Here is a 23,123-nt window from a genome sequence, read left to right as displayed (position 1 = left end):
CTCAACGGCCTGTCTCTGTCTTTTTCTTTGCGTTTTTTCAGTATTCCGGTAGTCAGATAGCTAACAGACGTCATTTCTGGATAATTAAATCGAGAACTGAAATATTTAGAAGCAAATATGTACAGATGACGGATAGTGCGCTGATTAAATAAAGCACAAAACCGACAGCAAGGTACATCGTGGTCAGGGCCTAGGCAAGGAATACAGTACAAATGAAAATCCTTATGAGGTATTTGCTTCCCACAAGTAATACAATTATTAACTTTTACTGACACTGGTAAGGAGCAAGAAAAAGTTTCTCCAACGGGGTACTTAGCTTTTAGTTGAAGACTTCAGTTCTGAAACTCGAAAATGAAAATTTCAGGAGTTGGCCGACTGGCGCTTGCAAACTGCTTCTGCTTCGGGCACCGCACGGCAAGAAAGACTGATGTAATGGTATCGGCTGCATGTTTTACACCCCTAACGACCTGACGTCATGGAAGAAGGGACAGCAACCGATGCAGGACCCAAGACTTTGTTAATCAGGCCGACTGAGGGCAACCTCTCAGCAGATTACCCAAATGTAATGTTCTTAGTGTTTCACTGTTGCAGTCATCAACAGGATACACATTCACACAGCACCCACAAATTTTCTAATCAAGTTGGTCTTACAAAAATTTGTCAACAGCTTTGTTCTGCATGAATTGTGGATCATCTTACCACCACCATGTAGACCATCTCAGTACAGCTGACCAAGTTAGAGCTCATCTTCCATGTGTTCTGCAGGGGAGAGCATCTTGCAAACCCCAATATGAGGGTGTTTTCCCCACATCCTTAACTTCTAAATATACAACCACTGAGGTCAACAATAACTCAGACAGGGGAACTGCATCGCCTCAAGAGCAAAAGAGGTCATAACTTCCCTGTACTCATCCCTCATCAGGCCTATTACTTAATATAATGCTCCCTTTGGTATGTACCATACCAGACATCTGCAGCAAGTTGCGAGATCCCAGAGATTTCTAAATTCAGGGTCTCCAGCACATGTTTTATATGGACAAACTGAAGTTGCTGTCACTGTACTCAGTAGCGTACAGACTACTTACAGGCAACTTATGTCTGGTTTACAGGGCCATTTCTGACCCAAATCTAATGGAAATACTCCACATCCGTAATTCAAAGAGGACTAGAGTCACCCATTCCAGGGACCTCAATCTAGTCTGCAACATAAACAGGACCTGCTGGAGAAAAAGACATCTCTCAGAGGTTGCCACTCCTCTGGAATAGGCTTCCAATCCATATCAAGCACAGCACCTCCATGACCCTTTTTAAGCACAACCTGGATGACTGGATGGGAAACTGTAAATTTCTGCTGGGGATTGCTCTGGCTTCTCTCCTGGACATTGGTAGCCCTTGCTAGAAAACCCTTGGGCAAAGACGGTATCTGTCACCTAGTACTATATTAGGATTTAATGGCTAGGCTTGTAAAGACCCTCAAGTCAATAGCCTAGTAACAGCCTATGAACAAAATGGAATTTAAGTGCTTGTCCTTTCCCAAGGATTGCTGTGACCTTGGAATTAATACCACTAGGGAATGGGAGTGTAGGAGCAGAGCACACACACACACACTGAAAGGGGGGTTATGCCCCCCCACTGCAAAAATACTGTGCGCTTCATGTTTACTTACTAATGCAGTCAGAACTGGCAACAGGATACTGTTGTTGGTAAGTTAGGTTTCAAAGAGCTCCATTTGAATAAGACAAACTAGACCTGAATTTAACATGCTGCAAGTGGACTGGACATACTAAAATTGGCCCTAGATGTGAGTGCATGCATGTTGTGTGCCTTCTGTGGAAGGTTGGGCGCCGGGCTGGCAACTTGACACCGTAAAAGCTCCACTGCCAATCATGAGCGAACAAAGTGATCTGCTGTGGCGACCCCTAACCAGGAAAAGCCGAAAGAGAGAGACCTGAATTTATCAAGAAAATAAAATTATCCAACAAAAACAGAATTTGCCCAACAAAAACAGAATGGGAAACAGTGATTGTGGTAACCAAAGCTACTTAGCGCACAGCACAGTCAGACTGGCACAGCTGTCAAGACTGCAACAGAGAATATGCAAAGAAACGGAAATCTGTGGTTCCACAAAATTCCCCTTCTAAAGAAAAAAAGTAACATTAAAAATAAAATAACTATACAATGTTATGAAAGACACTAGTATTTCACACAATAATGTATTTCATCAATGGTAATGAGTCAATAGAGCAACTTTAAAGCCACAAAAATGAGGCACTGTATAATAAAATGTAATTGTTTCATGATTTATGTAAATCTTGCGTAAACATAAACTAGTACAAAACAGCACACTTGTGCAATCAGAGCAGTTAGGTTTCTCCACGTTTTAGCTACTGCTCTTTTTTTTCCACCTGAAGCACAGGCCGTGTGATGTTGGCACACTGCAAATTCAGCATCCAAAAAGCACTTGGGAAGCATTCTGATTAGCAAGATGCAGCAAGATGCATTGAAAATACAGGCAGCAGAAAGCACCCAACACGAAATTTGATGGGAATGCCCACTGCAGAGCCATATACAGGACAGACTGAGTGGACAGCAGCAGAAGCATAATATAATAGTAGGAGTGCATGTTACACATACCTGTGGAAATGTGCAGTGAGGCTAAGGAATGTCACCTCACCCAGGCCAGAAGAGATGCTGGCAAACACAACGCCTAGGGTGAAAAACAAATGAATATGAAAGTTTATTCATGGAAACAGACGGTTCCTGTCCACATAATCTGTTTCTCCAGGCTCTCTTTAAAGAAAAGAAAGAACAAATCTAAAGTCCTAACTTATTTGCAGAATACTAACTTGCAACTTAGACATTTCAATTTAATTTCATAGACTGCAATGGGCATGAGCAAATAAATGGTTGGTATTAAAACAGTGCAATTATGATTGTGTCTGCAGCACTGATATTTTGACCTTATTCTGTAGGACAATAAAAAAGGTTATCCCTTACTATCCATGACAGCAAAACACACAACCAGATATCCGATCACTGTTCTAGATTAGGGTGCACGTGCTCACACACACTCGCACACATTGGGTCTATATGTCCAGATTATCAGTTCTTACTGCATCGAAAACTGACTTTATAGTAACTCTAACTGGACTTTTTAGAACATAGTATTTTTAATATTAGAACTAAATTTACTCAAGTGATGTTATTTTCTGTTTCATTAAACACATACAAATGATTTTTTAACCTTCTCCTTGGGTCGCAATACTTCATATGTTACTTGTCAAGTGGTCCCTCTAAATCAGAATTTATCTAACCCCACTATCATATCAGAGTTTTTCCCCAATCCAATTTATTATTCTAATGCCCCTTAACCCCTGCTCCACAATGGAAGGCCATTCAGATAGCTTTATAGCCACTCTCCTATGAGAGACCATGTACATCAGATGATCCATAGTCAGACAATGGATCAACTGATTCATGCTCACAATGACTTATTACTTAGCTAAACACTATTTTCATGTGAGAGATGCAAGTATCTGGCCAATTTGGAGACCTCACTCTTACAACCAAACACATTCAATGACAATCACACAACTCCATCACATGCCACACCACAGGCTTCACATATCCGTATTGAATTAGTAACGGGTAACCATAAGTAACCGTCTGAACAATTGTACTGCAAATATGCATTGACAATTACCTATGTTGATTGCTACACTACCTTATCTCTTTTTTCATATAATATTTTGTAAATATGTAATCCTCACAACAATTTGTGCTTGTGTATGCGTGTAGTATGTAACTATATGTTGTGATCCTAATACTACATTTCCTGTGTCATTTTATATCATGTATTGTAGCTTTTGGAGCTTTACTCCTTGGGTCTCCACTGAAAAAAGTCAACTGCCCAGTCAGACTAACCCAGTTAACAAATATCAAATAAATAAATAAATAAGTTATCTCACATTGAGGCAGTTAAAAAAAATCCCTACCCAAACCTCAATGGCCCCAACAAAGGAAGGAGTGAAGTATAAGCCAAATACAGTGTGCATCAACTAGTGTACACATTTCAGGAAGTCTGCAGTATACAAAAGAGACATACAAACACACATCGAACCTTACTAGTGACTGATACCACATAGTGAGGCACACCAATACTACAGACGGGACAAGGGGAGTGTGATGGTGAGTTGTCTTACACACATCGAAACTTACTAGTGACTGATACCACATAGTGAGGCACACCAATACTACAGACAGGACAAGGGAAGCGTGATGACGAGTTGTCTTTTAGAAGCTAAACTTAGTTACATTTTAAGGGGTCTAAGGACTCAACATGGTGGTGGTTCATGTTGGAATAAACGACCCGATATAAAGAACCCTTTAGGAACATGCACAGAGACTTTTCAGAGCTCTTTGTGCATGTTACTAATGCAAGAAAAACCTTGGTATTGGGTGGGATCTTTCCATCACCAATAAGGATGCTAAAGTATAAAGAAAAAATGTCTGGCTTTAAAAAATGCCTAAATACCTGGTGTCATTCTACCGGGATCCAGCATGGGTCAGCAAAATATGCTTGAAAAAGGCACTTGCTTTGCCAAGGATAGTGTGCACCTCATTCCAAGACGTCCACATACTGGTAGAAGCTTTTACTGCCCCAGTTGGGCTGTTTATTAGGCAGGGTCCAACTAAATAAATGACCTCCAGCATTACATCAACAAATCAATAAATAGATAACACCTCAGGGTGGCCCTACTCAATGCTAGAAGTCTAAACAAACTGCTGAACCTTGACACCCTCCTGCATGTAGAGCTCATCCATGTGTGGCCACAGAAACCTGGTTCAAAAGCAGAGACAGCCCTTCCTCATTGCCCCAGTTTTGTGATGCCACTAAAGACCTGCAGAGAACTGTGGTAGAGTAACCATATATGTTAGAGACCACAATCAGAACTTAGAGATTCAAATTGCACTAAACAGGACAAACTATCAAATCACTGCATACTACAGGAGCCCCCTTTAAGTCCACCAAAAATCATGTAAGATTCCAAAATACTCTCCGTAACAGTGCTATTATCCTGGGAGTCTAACTATCCAATAATAAACTGGGAAGACTACACTAAATGTAGAAGATGCACACAAATTCTTAAATAATAAAAACTCTTTGGACCAGGCTGTCAAAAAACCTACTAGAGGGCAGAATATACTTGACCTGGTCCTTACAAACTTAGCATCTGTATGCACTGTTCCATAGTATCCCCCCTCTGGTCAAGTCAGATAAACAAGTAAGCTTCTCTATCAATATCTCAAAACCAGTTACTGCAACATCACAGAACTCACGGACTTCAAAAGTAAAAATTTACAACTCTCTGATGAGGTTTCTAAATTTGAATACAACTGTATTACACAAAGTATTGATACTGCCACGATTTATGCAGACATATTGTATTCTCACCTGGATTTATCAAAAAGCGAGGTTACCTACAAATTTCTCACCCTGAAGAAAATGGAAGACTTCAGCCCTCATATTCTAAAAAGATCATTCCTACAAAGAGAATGTGTCTTCTCCAACACCCAAGTGCAATTTACATACAGAAATGCATCCCACTGAGAGCACAGTAAGGTAAATCCCATGTATGGACAATGGTTTTCTGGCGAGGATTACATAATGATAGTGACAGTGATGCAAGAACAACACAAAGCAGGTGTAAACAATGTACATACATATAAAAAATCTAACATCTTAATATAATGTACTAAGCAAGCTGACATTACCTGCTCCACAAAAAAACTTTCTATGCCATGTAAAGTACAGTTGTGTAAGTAAACTTCCCTAACAGTAGATGTTCAAATGATCACTGCTGCAGCAGCCTTCGGTATGTGACTTGTATCTTCCCAAGGATAGAACAGCCAACCAGCTTCTACAGCTTCAGGGCACCATACATGTGCCCAAACCATTATCTCAAGCTGAGCTAAAAAAGACAGGGTTCGACACCAAGGCCTTCAGAGCTTTCATGCCCAAAGACAGGGAGGCCCAGTCCTTAGGGGACAACGCCAGGGACAAAAAATAAGTGTCCATACCCTGGCATAAACATATCAAAAAAGGAGAAGGAAGGAGGAAGGCAGCAGTGATCATTCGAACATGTGCGGTTACGGTAAGTTCACTTACACAACTGTACTGTGTTCATAATGTTCATCACTGCTGCAGTAGCCTTCGCTCTAGGGGTAAATTACTCTAGCTTGCTACATTTCGGAGGTGGAAGGGCAAGGGTCCGGGAGCCCCTGAAGAATGGTCCTAGCAAAGCCTGATCTAGACCTAGAGAAAGAATCAAGTTTGTAATGTGTTGTAAATGGGTCAACATCATAATGCTGAAAATTCATAATAATGAAACTCTTAAGGTCGAGCTTATTTTGCTGAACATTTTTCACAAGAAATATATCCTAAAGGCTGCTGCAGTGCAAAAAATAAATCCTAAAGGCTATTGCAGCAGTGACCATTATGATGACATCTTTAAAGACTTTTTACCCCACAATATAAATACCAAACACACCAATTTGAGACGGTCTTAACCAGAAAGAATCTCATTCATATAGCACCAAGACGATTTACCAAAACTGCAGGTTCCTCAAGGTTGTTACTGCAAGGGTGAATACTCCCAAGTCAGAAACTTATAGGAGTACAGGAAGCTTAAACATAAAATATAGCTATATCTACATCTGCACACACACAAATATATGCAACCTTCAGTTGGTCAACTAACACAAACGTCGACATTCTGAAGGTAAACCACTCTACATCAAAAACAAAAACGTCTACTTCCTAAGCATTATTTATTTTATTTATTTATTTGACATTTGTTTACTGGGAAAGTCAAAATTGGGCCAGAAGAAAAACAACAACATGAGTTGGAGAAAATATGTGAGGAAAAAATATGTGATAAATGAGACCTAAGACAATTCTAATAAGATACTTAAAAGAGATATTAGAGATGACATGATTAGCGACAGAGAGGGGACATTGCGTGATAACTTAGTATGAGGGCTGGTGTTCATATTATGGTTATAGAAGGAAGAAGGATGGATTGAAGCAGATTATAAGAAGAGTACAGGGCAGGGTGTCTTCAGATAGCTTAAGGTAGCGGAAAGGTGTGCAGAGATGAATTGAATAAGGTAACGTAGTGGGAAAAACAAAAAAAAGGAATGGAGTAGGAGGCTGGAGAGGGTTGTGACATGTGATCTAGATTGAAGGGGGTGAGTGAAGTATAGTGAGCAAGTTCAGCCAGGATTGGCACAGAAGCAGGTCTAAGATTTTGAAACATTCTCTTAGGGACCATTTAAAGGTGGGTAGGTTAGAAATAATTCTGGTTACAGGTAAGGCATACCATTTTCTTTTGCTAAAGACTGCAAGTACAGGCTTTGTCTAGGAGATTTATTTGGTTTATTTACTGTAAGATGTTTGTCTTCTGATTTAAGAGTCCTTTTAGGAAAATGCACATTAATTAAATGGGGTAAGAGCTGGATACACAATGGTATGTGTGCAATTTTATCTATTGTTATAAGCTGAATGTAGGAGAGGGGGAGTTCTAGCCAGCTAAGGGTTAAAGTTTGCTTCTCAGAGCATGCAAATATTACTTCAGAAAAACAAACAAAATCCCTCACACCCAATGATAATTATATATAGTAACTTAGAGATAGCACAATCCCTGGTGAAAGGGAATATTCCCCTACCTGGGGATCATCTATCTCCCACATCTGTAAACTATCACTACAGTCAACCAAATGCAGTTGATTAAACAGTTCTTGACCAAACTCCCTGTCGACGAACTGACGGACCCCATATAAACAAAAATTGTGGTATCCCTCAAAGTCTCAGAAAACCCAGTATGCAACCTATATATATATATATATATATATATATATATATATATATATATATATATATATATATTTTTTTTTTTTTTTTACACACAAACCTGATGAAGTATTTATTTGGTACAAAAGTGATCTTTGTTAAAATGTTTCAGTTTATAAGTTACTAATATTTATTCTGATAGATATTTAGTGGTAGACCTTTTTGTTAGTCATTTTCCTAGTGAGTTGGTTTCTTAATTAATAATGTTTGGATTAGTAGGTTAGCTTTAATAAGCTGTTCTTATATATTTTAATTTGTTTCTAGTTTTTAAGTTTCAGTTCTAAGGTAGCGCAGTCTCAGTTTACACTATGGTGTTAAGGGGGAAGAGGGACTTAGTTAAAGGAATGAGTTTAATGCTTTTACTGAGCTCTTAACAGAACCACCCTCTATAACCCGTCCCTTGCTCCAAATAACCTGATTATATATAAATTAATGAATGTATTTAATGCTTTTCATTACACTCGACTAAGATCCCTTGTTTGCGTGTTTCAATAAAGGATATTCCATTTTTAACTCAACTGTGGACTAGCAACTATTTTATTATTTTGTAGTACGTATTTCAGAATTTGATTATTATTAGTGAACTAGGTGCATAACATACTACAAGGAGTTAACTTCACACCCAACACACAACTTTCTGCCTGGTTTGTTCATATTATATAAACACATACACATTTTATATATATATATATATATATATATATATATATATATATATATATATATATATATATATATATAGATATATATATAGATATATATAGATATATATATAGATATATAGATATATAGATATATATACATATATGCACACACGCATATACAGTCACATATTACATATATATATATATATGGATCTACTTTGTTTCGTCGAAAGTCACTTTCCTCAGCACACTTGACTGAAAGCTCATTTCAGTGAAATTCATTTAGTCAAAAGTTATACATCGCCTTTTCCCCACTGTAGTGCAACCCATGCACACACATAGCTATGTGATATAGGTTATGGAAACAGGACACCAACCTCAGCATAGCGTGATTTGCTGTAGCAGGAAAGAGACTGAAAAAAGTACAGTTTTGTGCCTAACATAAATGTAGATGTCCGATAGGTATGCATCTGCAGTCCTTACATATGGGTTGTCCTGCCTCAGGCAGCCCTTCAGTCAGCCGGATTCCAAAGTCTGGGTCCGGCGTCGGCTGATGTCGCCCTTTCCCCGACGTCAGAGCGCCTGGGGTATAAAAAAAAGAGTCAGCCGACGCCATCTTCCTCAGTTTTTCTTGCCCCAGATGCCAGGTGCCCTCTAAGGAAGGCTAAATTTGGAGAAATGCAAAATATTCCAAACATGCACAGTAATAAAAAAAAAAAAAAAAAACAAATACACCATAACAGATAACCCCAGCTAGCTATACGAGGGATAAGTACCCAAGAAATACCACAGAGGGGAAGGAGGGAGGGAAAACCTGACTGCAGATGCATACCTATCGGACATCTACATTTATGGTAGGTACAAAACTGTACTATGTCCTTCAAGGATGCATCTGCAGTCCTTACATATGGGTAGAATACCATAGCCAAGCTGGGGGTGGTAGGATCTAAGAAAATGATGGTGTAGCTAAAATGCCCTGCAGGACTGCTGTAGCAAAGCCTGCTCTGGATCTGGAATATAAGGGCAAATTGTAATGCTTGGAAAATGCATGCATGGAGCTCCATGTAGCAGCTTCTAAAATGTCCTTGGTAGCCACCCCTCTTAAAAAAGGCTGTGGAGGTGGCTGTGGCTCTGGTGGAATGAGGCCTGATGTTAGCTGGCACAATTTTTCCATGATAAGAGTAGCAGAATCGAATGCAATTTCCTATCCATTTTGAAATTGTCTGTTTGGAAATTGCTTTGCCTTGGATGCCTGCAGCATATGCTACCAACAGCTGGTCAGTTTTTCTGAAAGTCTTAGTTCTGTCCAAGTAGTAGCGTAACTGTCTGTGAATGTCCAGGGTATGCAGAAGTTTTTCTCCCTTGTTTTGCGGATCTGGAAAGAAGGTAGGCAGGTGAATAGCTTGGTTCAATGAGACCCTGGATACCACCTTTGGCATGAATGAAGGATTGGTTCTCAAGGAGACTCTGTCCTGATGAAAAATAAGAAATGGTTGTACTGCCATGAGTGCCTGCAATTCAGATACTCTTCTTGCTGAGGTTATGGCCAGAAGGAAGGCAGTCTTCCAAGACAGGAACTGTAACTCTGAAGATGCTGCTGGTTCAAAGGGAGGTAGAGTCAACTTTTCCAACATGAAGTTAAGGTCCCATGTAGGCACTGGTGGTTTTCTTGGAGGATTGATGTTTTTAATTCCTCTTAGAAACTGCCTTAGGAGAGGATGAGAGAAGACAGGTGGATCAGTATTGTATTCTGCTGAAATTGCTGAAGCATGAATTTTTATGGAAGAGTAAGAAAGGCCATTGTGGAGCATTTCTGCCAAGTATTCCAGGATATGTGCCATGCTCATCACTGTGGCATCTAGGCCCTTTGCGGTGCTCCAAGTGTGGAATCTTTTCCATTTTGCTGAATATGCCTTTCTCGTGGAAGGTCTGCAAGCTTCCATGATGATATCCTTCACTCTCTTGGATAGCTTTTCCTGGTGAGGAGTCAAGGTATTTTCCAGGCTGTCAGCTGCAGGGTTTTCAGGCTGGAGTGCAGAGTTTTGTAATTGTGCTGTGTCAGAAGGAGTGACCATTGTGGTAGAGGCCATGGTTTCGTGTGTGACAGGCATCGTAACAGTGGGTACCAGTGCTGCCTTGGCCAGTCCGGGGCTATTAGAATCACTTTTGGCTGCTCTGTCCTGATTTTCAGTAAGACCCTGGTCATTAGTGGAAGAGGTGGGAATGCATACACTGTTAGAGTATTCCAGCTGAAAGAGAGGGCGTCCACTTTCCATGCTTGTGGGTGGTATGTCCTTGAACAGAATTTCTTCAGCTGATGATTGTGGTGGGAGGCAAAATGATCTATGTCCGGCCTTCCCCAAAATTGTGTTATCTGAAGGAAGATGTCTGGGTGTAGCATCCATTCGTGTGGATCCATGGTATTTCTGCTTAGGCTGTCCACCAGTATATTGTCTTTTCCTGGCACAAACTGGGATTGCAGCTCTATATTGAGTTTTAAGGAAAGTTCCCAAAGATTCATTGCTAGTCTGCAAAGAGGGTAGGAATGGGTACCTCCTTGCTTGTTTATGTACCACATAACTGTGGTATTGTCTGTCCTTATTAGCAGGTGGCCTTGATGTAGAAAGTGCTTGAAGGCCTCGATTGCATGTATCACTGCCAGCATTTCCTTTTGGTTTATGTGCATGCGCAATTCTTTCTGAGACCATAGTCCTTGGATGCATCTGTCCTCCATGTGTGCTCCCCATCCATGGTCTGAAGCGTCCGAGGTAATGGTTTGGTTGGTTACTGGTTTGCTGAAAGGCAGACCCCTGTTTGACTGGCTTGCTTGGGCCCACCACAGGAATTCCTTTTGAAGGCATGGAATGAGTGGTATCAAAGTTTCTAGGCTGTGATTGTGCTGAGACCATAAACTCCTTAGGTACCATTGTAGTTTTCTCATATGCAGCCTTGCTTGTGGAATCAGAAGAATGCACGATGCCATGTAACCCAGGGCCTGCAGGATTTTCCTTGCAGTCATCTGAGTTTGTTTTGTCAGATTTTTGAAGTAATCTGGTAGTTGTCTTTGTTTTTCTTCTGTGAGAAAAGCCATTTGGGTGGTTGTATCTAGTTCTGCACCCAGAAAAGTTATTCTTTGGGATGGCACAAGTCTTGACTTGTGAATGTTGACTGTGTATCCCAAGGCCTGCAGAAGGCGGATGGCATAATTCAAATGTTTTTCCAAAGCTTGTTGGCTGTCCGCTTGTATAAGGCAGTCATCCAGATACGGGTATATTTGAATCCCCTGAAGTCTGCAGTGTGCAATTACTGATGCCAGGCATTTCGTGAATACTCTGGGCGCAGTAGATAAGCCAAAGGGCAATGCTGAGAATTGATAATGCTCTAAACCTGCAAGAAATCTGAGGTGTCTTCTGCAACTGTGTCTGATAGGGACATGCAGGTATGCCTCCTTGAGGTCTAGAGTTACCAGCTAAGACCCCTTGCCCAGCATGGGAAGGAGTTGCTGTATTGTCAGCATTTTGAATTTTGGCACAATGAGATAAGTATAGAGTGTGGACAAATCGAGAATAGGCCTCCATTGTTTTTCTTTTCTTGGGACAAGGAATAGTCTGGAATAAAATCCTTGGCCTTGTTCTGCGAGAGGAACCTTTTCTATAGCTTTCATTTGCAATAGGTTGGCAATTTGTTTTAAAGCCTCTACCCTTTGATTTGGTGGCAGGTTTGGCATTCCTTATCTTTTTGGTAATTTATGGAAATGGAACCTGTATCCTTTGTCTATTATTTGCAGTGTCCATTTGTCCCTTGTAATACTGTGCCAATTTCTTGAGAATAAAGACAATTTTCCACCCAAAGGTGCTTCTAATTGAGCCCTGGTTGGCGGGATCAAGGTGAAGTCATTGAGTCTGTCCTTGTGCAGCAGTTGTTGGTCCTGTACTACCTCGCTGGTTAGGAGGCTGCCATTGACGTCCTCTCTGTAGGAGCCTCTAGCTTGCCCTCTACCTCTGGCACGCCTGTTCTTGCCTCTTTGATCTCTCTCTTCCGGAAAGGACCAATTCTTAGAAGGCCAATTTCTGCTGAATCTTGGTGGTTGTACCTGGAGAAAATCTTTGACTGTTTGTACAGATCTAGCCTTTTCCTCAAATTTCTTTAAGACCTCCTGAGCAGTGGAGCCAAATAACTTTTGCTTTTCTAGTGGAGCATCCAGAAGCTTAGCCTTAACATGATCTGGCAGAGATTGTTCCTTCAGCCAAGCATGTCTACGTATGACTGCACCTGTCATTGCTGACTTACATGAAGCTTCCAATGCATCATAACCACACTGCAAGAAATGGTTGCTAACCTGTTGTGAATTATGTACCAGATCCTGAAGTGACTTACGGTCTAGGTGTTCAGGAGAAGACAGCTTTTTCTGCAATTCATCCAACAAATACTCCTGGTACTGTATCATATGAAATTGACAATTTAAAGCCCTCACAGACAGAGTGGAAGAAGTATACACTTTTTTACCCCATCTCTCTAAAGCCCTGGACTCCTTTCAGAGGGGAGTGGATTTTTAGTAGTGGCAGCTGCAACCCCTTTAGGACCCTGGGGAATAGTTTCTGGGTCAGCAGAGTGGGCCTTGTAAAGGAAATGATGCGAGTCCGGGACCCTGTAGTACCTATCGGGTTTAACAGGAGCTGGAGGAAGGGTGTCAGGGGTAGTGCTAGACTCAGAATACACATCATCAATGACACTTAAAACAGGAGGAATAGCCAAAGGTCTATGCTGAGGTAAATTAAGAAAAGTCCTTAATCTCTTCCTGGAATCGGAGATTTCCTGGCCCTGCCATTGGAAATGCTCTCTCATGGAGTGAAGGGTCTCCCCAAAGGACAGCTCTTCAGGAGGGGAGGCAGAGGGAATGGATTCCTCTGCATCAGAATCCTCGTAGGCCGTGAAGGCCTCTTCCTGGTAATCTGATAGAGCAGAGCCATCAGAGGCCTCATCAGAGTACTGAGGATCAGCGGACTCAGCCCTGGGCCTTTTGTCTAGAGGGGGTTGAGAGCCCCTGTCTGGATGAGGCTGGGATCCCCTGATTAAGGAAATAAGATCCTCAGCCAAACTTAGTATCTGTGAACCTGTAGTGGATCCCTGAGAAATAGTCTTGGGAGGCAGAGTTTTTTGTTGCTTAGCAGCTTTAGCCCTAGTGAATGCTTTAATGGACATGGATGCAGGGGGCCTGGCTGCTCCACGTGCTGGGGTAGTCTTGTCTAAGGGAATGGTGTTGGTAGTTTCCTGAACACCGGTTTCCGAGGGTAAATCCATAACCGACTCAGAAGAAGCCTCCGGGGCCGAGGCTGTCGGTTGTACCGTTTCCACGGTCGGAAGTACCAAGGACTCGGTTTCAGCCGAGACCGAGACACTCGCGGTAAGCCTAGGCGTGGTTTCAGCCGAAACCACGGTCCACGTGTGTCGGTCCTTGTCCTTCTGTTTTTTGGTTAAATGAGAAGTCGGAGTCTCCGACGGCATTTTATAAGAGAAACTAGCCCCCAAAAATTCCTCTGCAAACTCCGACTGACGCCCAAGAGTGCGTCGATTAAAGGAGGCACAGGCAGTACAGGCCGAGACGTCATGGTCTGGGCCTAGGCAAGGGAGGCAGTAGGAATGGAAATTCTTATGAGGTATTTGTTTCCCACAAGTCAAGCAATTATTAACTTTAAGCGTTTGATCTGACATCGGCTGAGGCAAGAAAGAGTCCCCAATGGGGTACTTAGCTTTTTGAAGTCTTCGGTAGCTGAATTTACAGGAGTTGGCCGACCGGCACTTGCGAACTGCTTCTGCTTCGGGCACCACACGGCAAGAAAGACTGAGGAAGATGGCGTCGGCTGACTCTTTTATATCCCAGGCGCTCTGACGTCGGGGAAAGGGCAACATCAGCCGACGCCGGACCCAGACTTTGGAATCCGGCCGACCGAAGGGCTGCCTGAGGCAGGACAACCCATATGTAAGGACTGCAGATGCATCCTTGAAGGACATCCAGGAGAGTAAAGGAAGTGTGAGATTACAGGGGTGTGAAACAATTACTGGTTGTGGAGATGATCTGCAAATAATAAAAAGGTTTAAAGTCAACAAATTTTTGGAGGAAGGACGTCAGCTAAGAAGGCCTACAAAATGGTGACATACAGCGCAACAGCCCAAGGAAAAAGAAAAAAAATCATGCACAGTTAGCACTTCAGAGGCTGGACTTCTACAGCATCAAGGGAGACCAACATTCAGATAGGATTGCTGGTACAGGGTAGCAGGCTAGGGTGGTATGAGATACTTCAGCAGTTAAGAGGCCAATTACCTAGAAGTCAGAATTACTGACCCCCCACCCCAGGAGAACAGAGAGAGAGAGAGACAGACAGAACAGAACCAGCAGGATAAAAATACAAAAGGAGCACAAGCAAATGTCCTAGCTTTTACTACAGATCTAAATCCCATGTTTATGATGCAGCACACAGGACAAATCACACCCCTATTGCATGACCCACTCTTACCTCTACAAGGAATGAAAGGGGAGAGCATATATGAAGGTTAGAGGTAACTAAAGAACTCAACAGAACCAGCAGGAAGAGGAAAAAATGGTTCACATCACTACAAACGGTACAGGCAAAAATAGGAGTCCACGGGAAAAGCAGAAGGGTAGGAGTAAGGATGCAGACTAGGAACCATAACCTAATAACATCTCACTTCAAGAATCCTGGAAAAAGCCCAAAATAACTAAAAAGAGACTTTTTAAATATTGCTCTTATAAACTCCAAACGTTGACAGAATAACAAGCTTTGTATTATCATGCATTTTCTGAAGTGCATGAAGTCTGAACCTCAAATGTATGTCATTATTTAGAGACTTCAACCCCTATCGGTTTGCCAGAACACCACAAATTCTGAGGAAAAGACGAAAAATACAAGGCAAAAAAACAAATAAATAAATGGACATTCTGTGAAAATCTCAACAGTTGAGAGGTATGCCAGGAACAAAGCAGCAGGGATGGTGACAAGTGAAAAGGCAAGACCACAGAGAGGACAGACAAAGTAGGGAAACTGGAATACAAAGTAAAAGGTGAAGTACAAGTCCGACAAAGCAGACAGAATGTGTTAGTGTATACTCACCCATGTGCATGTGTGTGTGTGTGTGTGTGTGTGTGTGTGTGTGTGTGTGTGTGTGCAAGCCGAAGACAGAATGTATGGGTGTATATGCATTCACGTAGACATTCATGTGTGTGCAAGCCCGACATAGCAGACAGAAGAATGTGTGGGTGCATACTCCAGCATTTACAGATGTGTGTATGCATGCATGCACGGGCATCTGTGTGTGTATATATATATATATATATATATATATATATATATATATATATATATATATAAAGAGTGCAGTGTAATGGTTTCAGGGAGTATGCACATCATCCTGTACTACGGAAAGCTGCCTGTCTGGGAATGGAAGGGGGTAATAAGCACAGAAAACAAACAAGTCTAATCTCTCATGATCATCTCATACCAAGACAATTAATACCTATACACAGTTTTGTTAATGAAGGGAAAAATATTAAACAATGATGTAAAGGTCAAGGAACCCAGTGTGGACTTCAGGGAATAAAATGTGGGTACGGTATCAGTGAGATGGAGGAAAGGGCACACACAATAAAAATGAGGGGAAACTGGAGGTAAAATGAGAGACAACAGCGCATTTGTGCCACAAGGGTCAGGCTTAAGGCTCATCTTATTTGCTACAGTGTCTTTATTGGGGAAGGTGAGGGGGGAATTAAGTAAGGATGATGGATGTAAGCGTTACACAAAGTACTAACGGGAAGCCATGCTAGAAGTAAAAGATATATGAAGTCGTCACTGTGCTACAGGGGATAGTCTAGAGGCTACTGTTATTGGGTAAAGTATCTTCAGCAGACATCACCCACTCGAAGACATCACTAAACAGCAGCACCTAGGAACAATTAGAGAACCAGAGAGGTTTACGGCCTATTATGACTGCTTTCAGTTGCAGTTCATGCTACGCAGTTCAGTCACGCACTCTGGTAGAAGGAAATCACCTTGCAGGAGCAGTACTGACAAGGAAGAAATGAGTACATGACCCACGATTCACTGCTGCACAGAGTACTAATTACTTTTTTCGGGGATGGAGGGAAGGTGGCCACAGCAGCTAGAGCTAACAATCCATTACACAGAAAGAAACCACGAGTGGCCATAGCTCAGGAGGCTGTACCTTAATTTAAGATTGGTAGAAGGAATCCACAAAATGACAAAAAAGTCAAAGAGAATCTACTATCAGAATGGGCCTCCTTAACAAGTACAGTCTGCATGATGTGCACCTCCTGCATCCTAAGACAAATAGAATCTAATGTCAGAATGGGACTCCTTAACAAGTACAGTCTGCATGATGTGCACCTCCTGCATCCTAAGTCAAAGAGAATCTAATGTCAGAATGGGCCTCCTTAACAAGTACAGTCTGCATGATGTGCACCTCCTGCATCCTAAGCCAAAGAGAATCTAATGTCAGAATGGGCCTCCTTAACAAGTACAGTCTGCATGATGTGCACCTCCTGCATCCTAAGACAAATAGAATCTAATGTCAGAATGGGACTCCTTAACAAGTACAGTCTGCATGATGTGCACCTCCTGCATCCTAAGTCAAAGAGAATCTAATGTCAGAATGGGACTCCTTAACAAGTACAGTCTGCATGATGTGCACCTCCTGCATCCTAAGCCAAAGAGAATCTAATGTCAGAATGGGACTCCTTAACAAGTACAGTCTGCATGATGTGCACCTCCTGCATCCTAAGTCAAAGAGAATCTAATGTCAGAATGGGACTCCTTAACAAGTACAGTCTGCATGATGTGCACCTCCTGCATCCTAAGCCAAAGAGAATCTAATGTCAGAATGGGACTCCTTAACAAGTACAGTCTGCATGATGTGCACCTCCTGGATCCTAAGCAAAAGCAAAGAGAGGAGGAGCAAAGTTTAAATGTGATGGACTGAGAAAAAGACTGTCGAACTGCCTGATTATAAGAACCTAAGCTCAGCACCCTCCCCAAACTTTAGTGCTGACTTCAGTGTTGGTACCACCCATGGCTTATGTTTTTAACAAGACCATGGGCCAGAAAACGTCACTCCAGTGAAGGATCTTTGGGCTTACACACACAACAGAAATAAAAATTAAAAAATACATAAACAACAGTGTCAGATGAACACTAGGAACCATCAAATTTATCAAAGTGAAGAATCAGTAGCTACATTACAAAATCATCATGTTAGGTGTTTGTTGTGAGACAGGGAAAACAGTCATACTGTACAGATGGAGTATTTTTCTGTTTCTGGTACACAACCTCAGAATTTAACTTTCTACATGCAGTATTCCTTTAGTAAAAACAGACTTGGCATCGATCTGCAAAAGCTGATCCCACCCTCAAGGAGATGATACACCTCTCTCTCAGTCAAAAACAGTCTTGAGCTGCATGGTGACCCCCCCACAGTGAACTCAAGCACCCCAAAGTAGAGCCGTCCTTTGCTGCATCGCAAGGCTCACCCTTTTGATACTTTGGCTGCTTGAGGAACATGGTCACTGGTGAAATAATAGCTCTGTAAATCACATGCACCCATAAAATTCACTATAGCCAATACCATGGTATACAGTTACAAAGCCCTGACTATGGCCCAGGTGACCAAAATCTGATTTGAGGCTCAAGTGTCTTGAGGTACGGACAAGGGGAGGACCGGAACACACTAAAATGTTTTCTGTTTAGCTTCTTGGGCACTGGAGGAGCTGATCGAATCCTTTCATCTCCGATGCAATGAGACCCTTATCTCACTCTTCCACAGAGCAAACTGTCTGCTCAGGTTATGATCTGTGATCAGATCATAATCCTTTACACTGTGTACAGAATTCTGATGTAAAAAATAGTTCTTGGACCACAAAGCTTTTACTAGAGGTTGCATCTGAACAGAACTTTGTTACTTCCATGTGTACTAGAATCTTATTTTTGAAATTTACTTTCTAATGTAATTGGCCCAAGGGCAGAACTGCTCTTAACCAAACCCAAATCCTAACCTAGCCTCTGTTTTTTTTTTTGCTGGATTTGGCCCCCACTACAGTTAAAACTACAGATTGCCCTGTCAACACATTCTGCAAACCCTACCCCCTAAGAAAGGCTCTTGCCGCATCACTCCATTCCCCATAGTTTATTTGTGGAACACAAAATTACATTTCTCATACTTCAGTTAAGTACACAGACTAAACACATGCTTGCAAAAATGTAAACACCTATTACAAATATTTAATATCAAAGATATCCAAGACAGCACTCATACTTTGGAATTTTAGTCTAATTTGTAAATAATTCACAGAGTGGACATTACTGTGCAGTGGAGAGTGGCATGGTCACTAATTATATCCAGTTTGTGCACTTGAAAAACATACCAAGAAATTCACTTTGAGATTGAAACTGGAGAGGTGAATTTCTGGGAATCCACTTTGAAAATACATAAACAAAGTTATGACCCAAAGCACAGTCATAATTATTTTTAATAAAAATTCATAATATTAGCTGTCCTGATTTAGTTTCATGTTTTGTCATCCCATTTCTTCTACCAAAACTGTGATTAGCATGGTTTCTTTTGATTTTATTTAAAGAAACCAATACAATTAAGAGTTATGTACTTACCATAACTTGGTATCGGTGTTGTCCATTTTCATTCTTCCTCACTGATGGGTTTTGGATCCGACCCTCAGATCTGACTCAATTGTACTTACAAGACTAGGATCTGAATCTTGAGCTCCGCCCTCTACCCATAATGCTCCACACCATCCCCACCTCCTCAGATCAAGTTTGCTGCTTTACCGCCCACTGTGACAGATACAGGACAGATATAGATAAAAGATTTGAGGCTCAAACCTGGAACCTGAAGGTTCCATTATCATCTAAAGATCCTTCTAGGAGTAAGAAGGCCAGGGGATAGCTGGGAGGGAAGGTGAGGAAGAATGAAAACGGACAACACAGATACCAAGTTATGCTAAGTACATAACTCTTAAATCTGCTGTTGTCCTTTTCATTCTTCCTCACTGATGGGCCAAGAGTCCCCAGCTATGCAACTCTTGGGAGGCCCTCATGGAAGGGCATGCCAGAGCACTGTCGAACCAAAGGAAGCTCTGTTTCTGGAGATAATGTCCAATTTCTAATGTGTAACAAAGGTACGAGTCTTTGACCAAGTGGCTGCAGCACAGCTATCAATTGAAATTCTAGAGGAAAAAGCAGATGAAGTAGCCATAGATCTGGTGGAGAGGGGTCTAGGAGGACAAGGCAATTCCAACCCTTTTTGAGAATAAATCAGTGAAATACAGATAATCCATTTGGCCAGAGTAATTTTGGAAACTGCTTGACCTAAGCAGTTAAGGGAAAAGGAAATGAAGAGCTGATCAGACTTCCTGTTTTGTTATGTGAAGATAAGAACATAGTGGTCTACGAACATCAAGAAGATGCAGCATATACTCGCCCTGATTAGTAAAGTTCAGAAAGAAAACTGGCAGTTCAATGGACTGATTAATGTTAGTCTCAGCGGCCACTTCAGGCACAAAGGAGGAGTTGGTTTGCAGCACAGACACCCTATCTTTATGAAAAATAATGTAAGCAGGCATAGCCCATAAGGGCTGGAGCTCAGAAGTTCTTTTTGCTGAAGTGATAGCTACCAACAAGATGATTTACCAAGAAAAACTTCACAACGCAATTGTCTGCTGGTTCAAAGGGTTTCTGAATAAAACCCCGGAGGACTACCATGAGGTCTCAAGGCAGAGAGAGATCTTTTATTGGTCATCTAAGAAGAAAAATTTCTTTTATGAATGCCTTACATAATTTAAAAGTTGACAAAGAAAGGGATTTGTTCCTGGAATCATAGCCGGCCTTAGGCATAGGCCAACTAGTCGACTGCCTAGGGCGCCGCTCTAGCTGGGGCACTTTTCCAGTATTTATTTGATGTAGATAGACCAGGATAGAGGCACCGGGTACTGTGGGAGGGGGCGCCGTGGAGCCCTTTTGCCTAAGGCACCAGTTGACCTAAGGCCACTCCTGCCTGGCATGAATGTTGGATATGGCTGCCAACTGAAGTTTAATAGGACTAAAACCATCTCCTTCTTTAAAAAGAGTAGTGAGGAAAAGAAGGATGGCTGAAGCAGGAGCAGAGAAAGGATCTATATTCTCCTCAGAAGCCTATATAGAGAATTTTTCCATTTGCTTCTGGAGATCTTCTTGATGGATGCCTTTTGGGAGGCCAAGATCATGTCACAAACTGGGGAAGCAAGCCTAGATCATCTCACAGTTACTGTAAGTGGAAAAAACATGCGGTCAGCTTGAGGGCGAGGTTATTGGGATGTTGAACTCCTGATGGGTGAGATAAGAGATCCCGCTTGGGCTCTAGTATCCATGGAGGATATCTGAGGTGAGAGCAGAGGAAGGGGAACCATACCTGCTGGGGCAAGAAGGGGGCAATGAGGATAACTCAGCTCTTCAGCTTGATTGCTTTCTGTAGAAATTTTGGGACCAGTGGAAGGGGGGGGTAAGCGTAAAGGAGACCCAAGGGCCAACTGTGAAACAAAGCATCCCTCAGTGACTCCCCCAGAGGGCGGGATCAGAGCAAAGAACTAGCTGCACTTGTTGAGGGAAGAGACAATAGATCGCAGCAGGGCTGGCCCCAACAGCTGAAAATCATGTTTGCCATTGATCGATTGAGGGACCACTCATGAGGAATCAGAATTAACCTGTTGTGTCCGTCTGCCAGTGCCCTGGTTTTCCCTGTTGTATGCATTGCAGTCAGAAAGTGTTCCGATAAGATCGCCCATTCTCTGACCATCATGGCCTCTCTGCACAACAGTTATCAGCAGGTTCCTCCTTGTTTGCTGACATGCTAGACTACTGACATGTTGTCAGTGTGTATTGCAGTAGTCCCCAGGGGAAAAATGCCCTGAAAGGCTTGCAACATTAGAAGGAATGCTCTCATCTCTAGGACTCCGACATGCAACTTGGTCTATGAAGGGGGACCACGTGCCTTGGACCATCTTTCCCTTGAAATGCTCCCCCTCCCTAATTGGGAAGTGTTCATGGTCACTGTGGCTATTGGGGGAGGAAGAGAGAACAGCCTTCCCAAAAAAAGGTCGTCTGACTGTATCCACAATCTAATATGACGTCTGCAAATTGGTGCAAGTTTGACAGGAACAGACAGAGGCTGGTAAAGAATAGACCACTGTACCGCCAAGGTCCACTGGAAGATTCTCACGAAGAACCTTGCTAGAGAGACTAGGAGAATGGCAGCTGACACTGAGCCAAAGGGCTTGTAAGCACTAGTTTTGTTGGAGGGGATGGACGAGATGTTAAATCCCACACCTGATTTCTCACAGATGTGATGTAGTGAAGAGGTAATGAAGCCACTTGAGTTGCAGTATCCAGTTGGGTTCCTATAAATTCTACAGTCTGTACAGGAGTCAAGTTTGACTTGTCATGATTTATTGTGATACTTAGGGAGTTGGAGATGGGAAGCAAGTAATATCTGGCTTGAAGCAGTTTATGCCTGGTTGGTACGGTGAGGATCCAGTCATCAAATAGGGAAACACCTAGAATCCTTTGAGCCTCAAGTGAGCTGCTACAACTTCTATGCATATGGATAAAACCCTGGGGGCTGTGGCGAGTCCAAAGGGCAGTGCTCTTAACTGGTAGTGATTGGCTCCCAGCCAAAAGTGCAGGTGGCTCCTGAAGCACCTGTCTATTTTGATATGGTAGCACATGTCCTGGAGATCTATAAAGCACATCAATCATCCTTGCGCAGAAGAGGCAGGATGGACTGAATTGTAACCATTTGGAACTTTTACTTCTTTACATACTGATTCATATTGCTTAGATCTAGAATTGGTCTGAGGTCCCCTGTTTTCTTTGGCACTAAAAAGAAGTGACAGTAAATTCTGAATCCAATTTGATCGGGTGGGACCTCTTGAAGGATTCTCTTGTGCAGCAGCTTTTTAATTTCTTCAGCTGCGATTTCCCTCTGACTGGGTGGAATGTCAGGGAGTCTTCCTCCTTAGGACAGGAGGTGGAAGGGAAAAGGGAATGTAGTAGCCTCAAGATATGATACTTAGCACTCAGGCATTTAGTGCCAAATATGGCAGGCTTTCAGGTGCAAGCATAGTCGACCCACGACTGCCTACAGAGATGAGCAGTTGGGCAAAGCTTCAGAAGTGCTGATAGGGCATGTCTGAGAGGGATTCCCTGAAGCTCTGATTTTGTGAACACCCTCTGCCTCTCCGGCAACATCTCCCATTGAAATTTACTCCTTTGCATCTGGAAGAAGTATCCCCATGAAAGCCCTGGAAAGGACCCTGAGATTTCCGGAGCCACATCTTCTTAACAGCTCGCTGGTTCCTAGAGAAAGAACGCCGAGATGTAGGAAACTTGACTCTGATGGCAGACAGGGTCTTTCCCTCCTGATTACTGCAGATGAGCATTTCTTTCACAGATGGCCCAAGCAGAGAGGAGCTTCTTAGGATCTGAGAAACC

General features: G+C 42.2%; 1 protein-coding gene across 1 annotated transcript in view; it reads right to left on the bottom strand.

The window, feature by feature from the left end:
• The window catches only part of CLN3 (CLN3 lysosomal/endosomal transmembrane protein, battenin), a 310,689-nt gene that overhangs the window by 136,724 nt on the left and 150,842 nt on the right, over window positions 1-23,123 (bottom strand). The window contains exon 8 of the mRNA XM_044085059.1: window positions 2,635-2,707. Within this exon, the coding sequence (XP_043940994.1) occupies window positions 2,635-2,707 (73 nt within the window). The remainder of the gene's footprint in view (window positions 1-2,634; window positions 2,708-23,123) is intronic.

Source organism: Protopterus annectens, chromosome 10.part0 (genome assembly GCF_019279795.1).
Source record: "Protopterus annectens isolate FY-2018-M chromosome 10.part0, PAN1.0, whole genome shotgun sequence".
Classification (NCBI taxonomy): domain Eukaryota; kingdom Metazoa; phylum Chordata; order Ceratodontiformes; family Protopteridae; genus Protopterus; species Protopterus annectens.
This window is presented reverse-complemented; position numbering and strand designations above follow the sequence as displayed.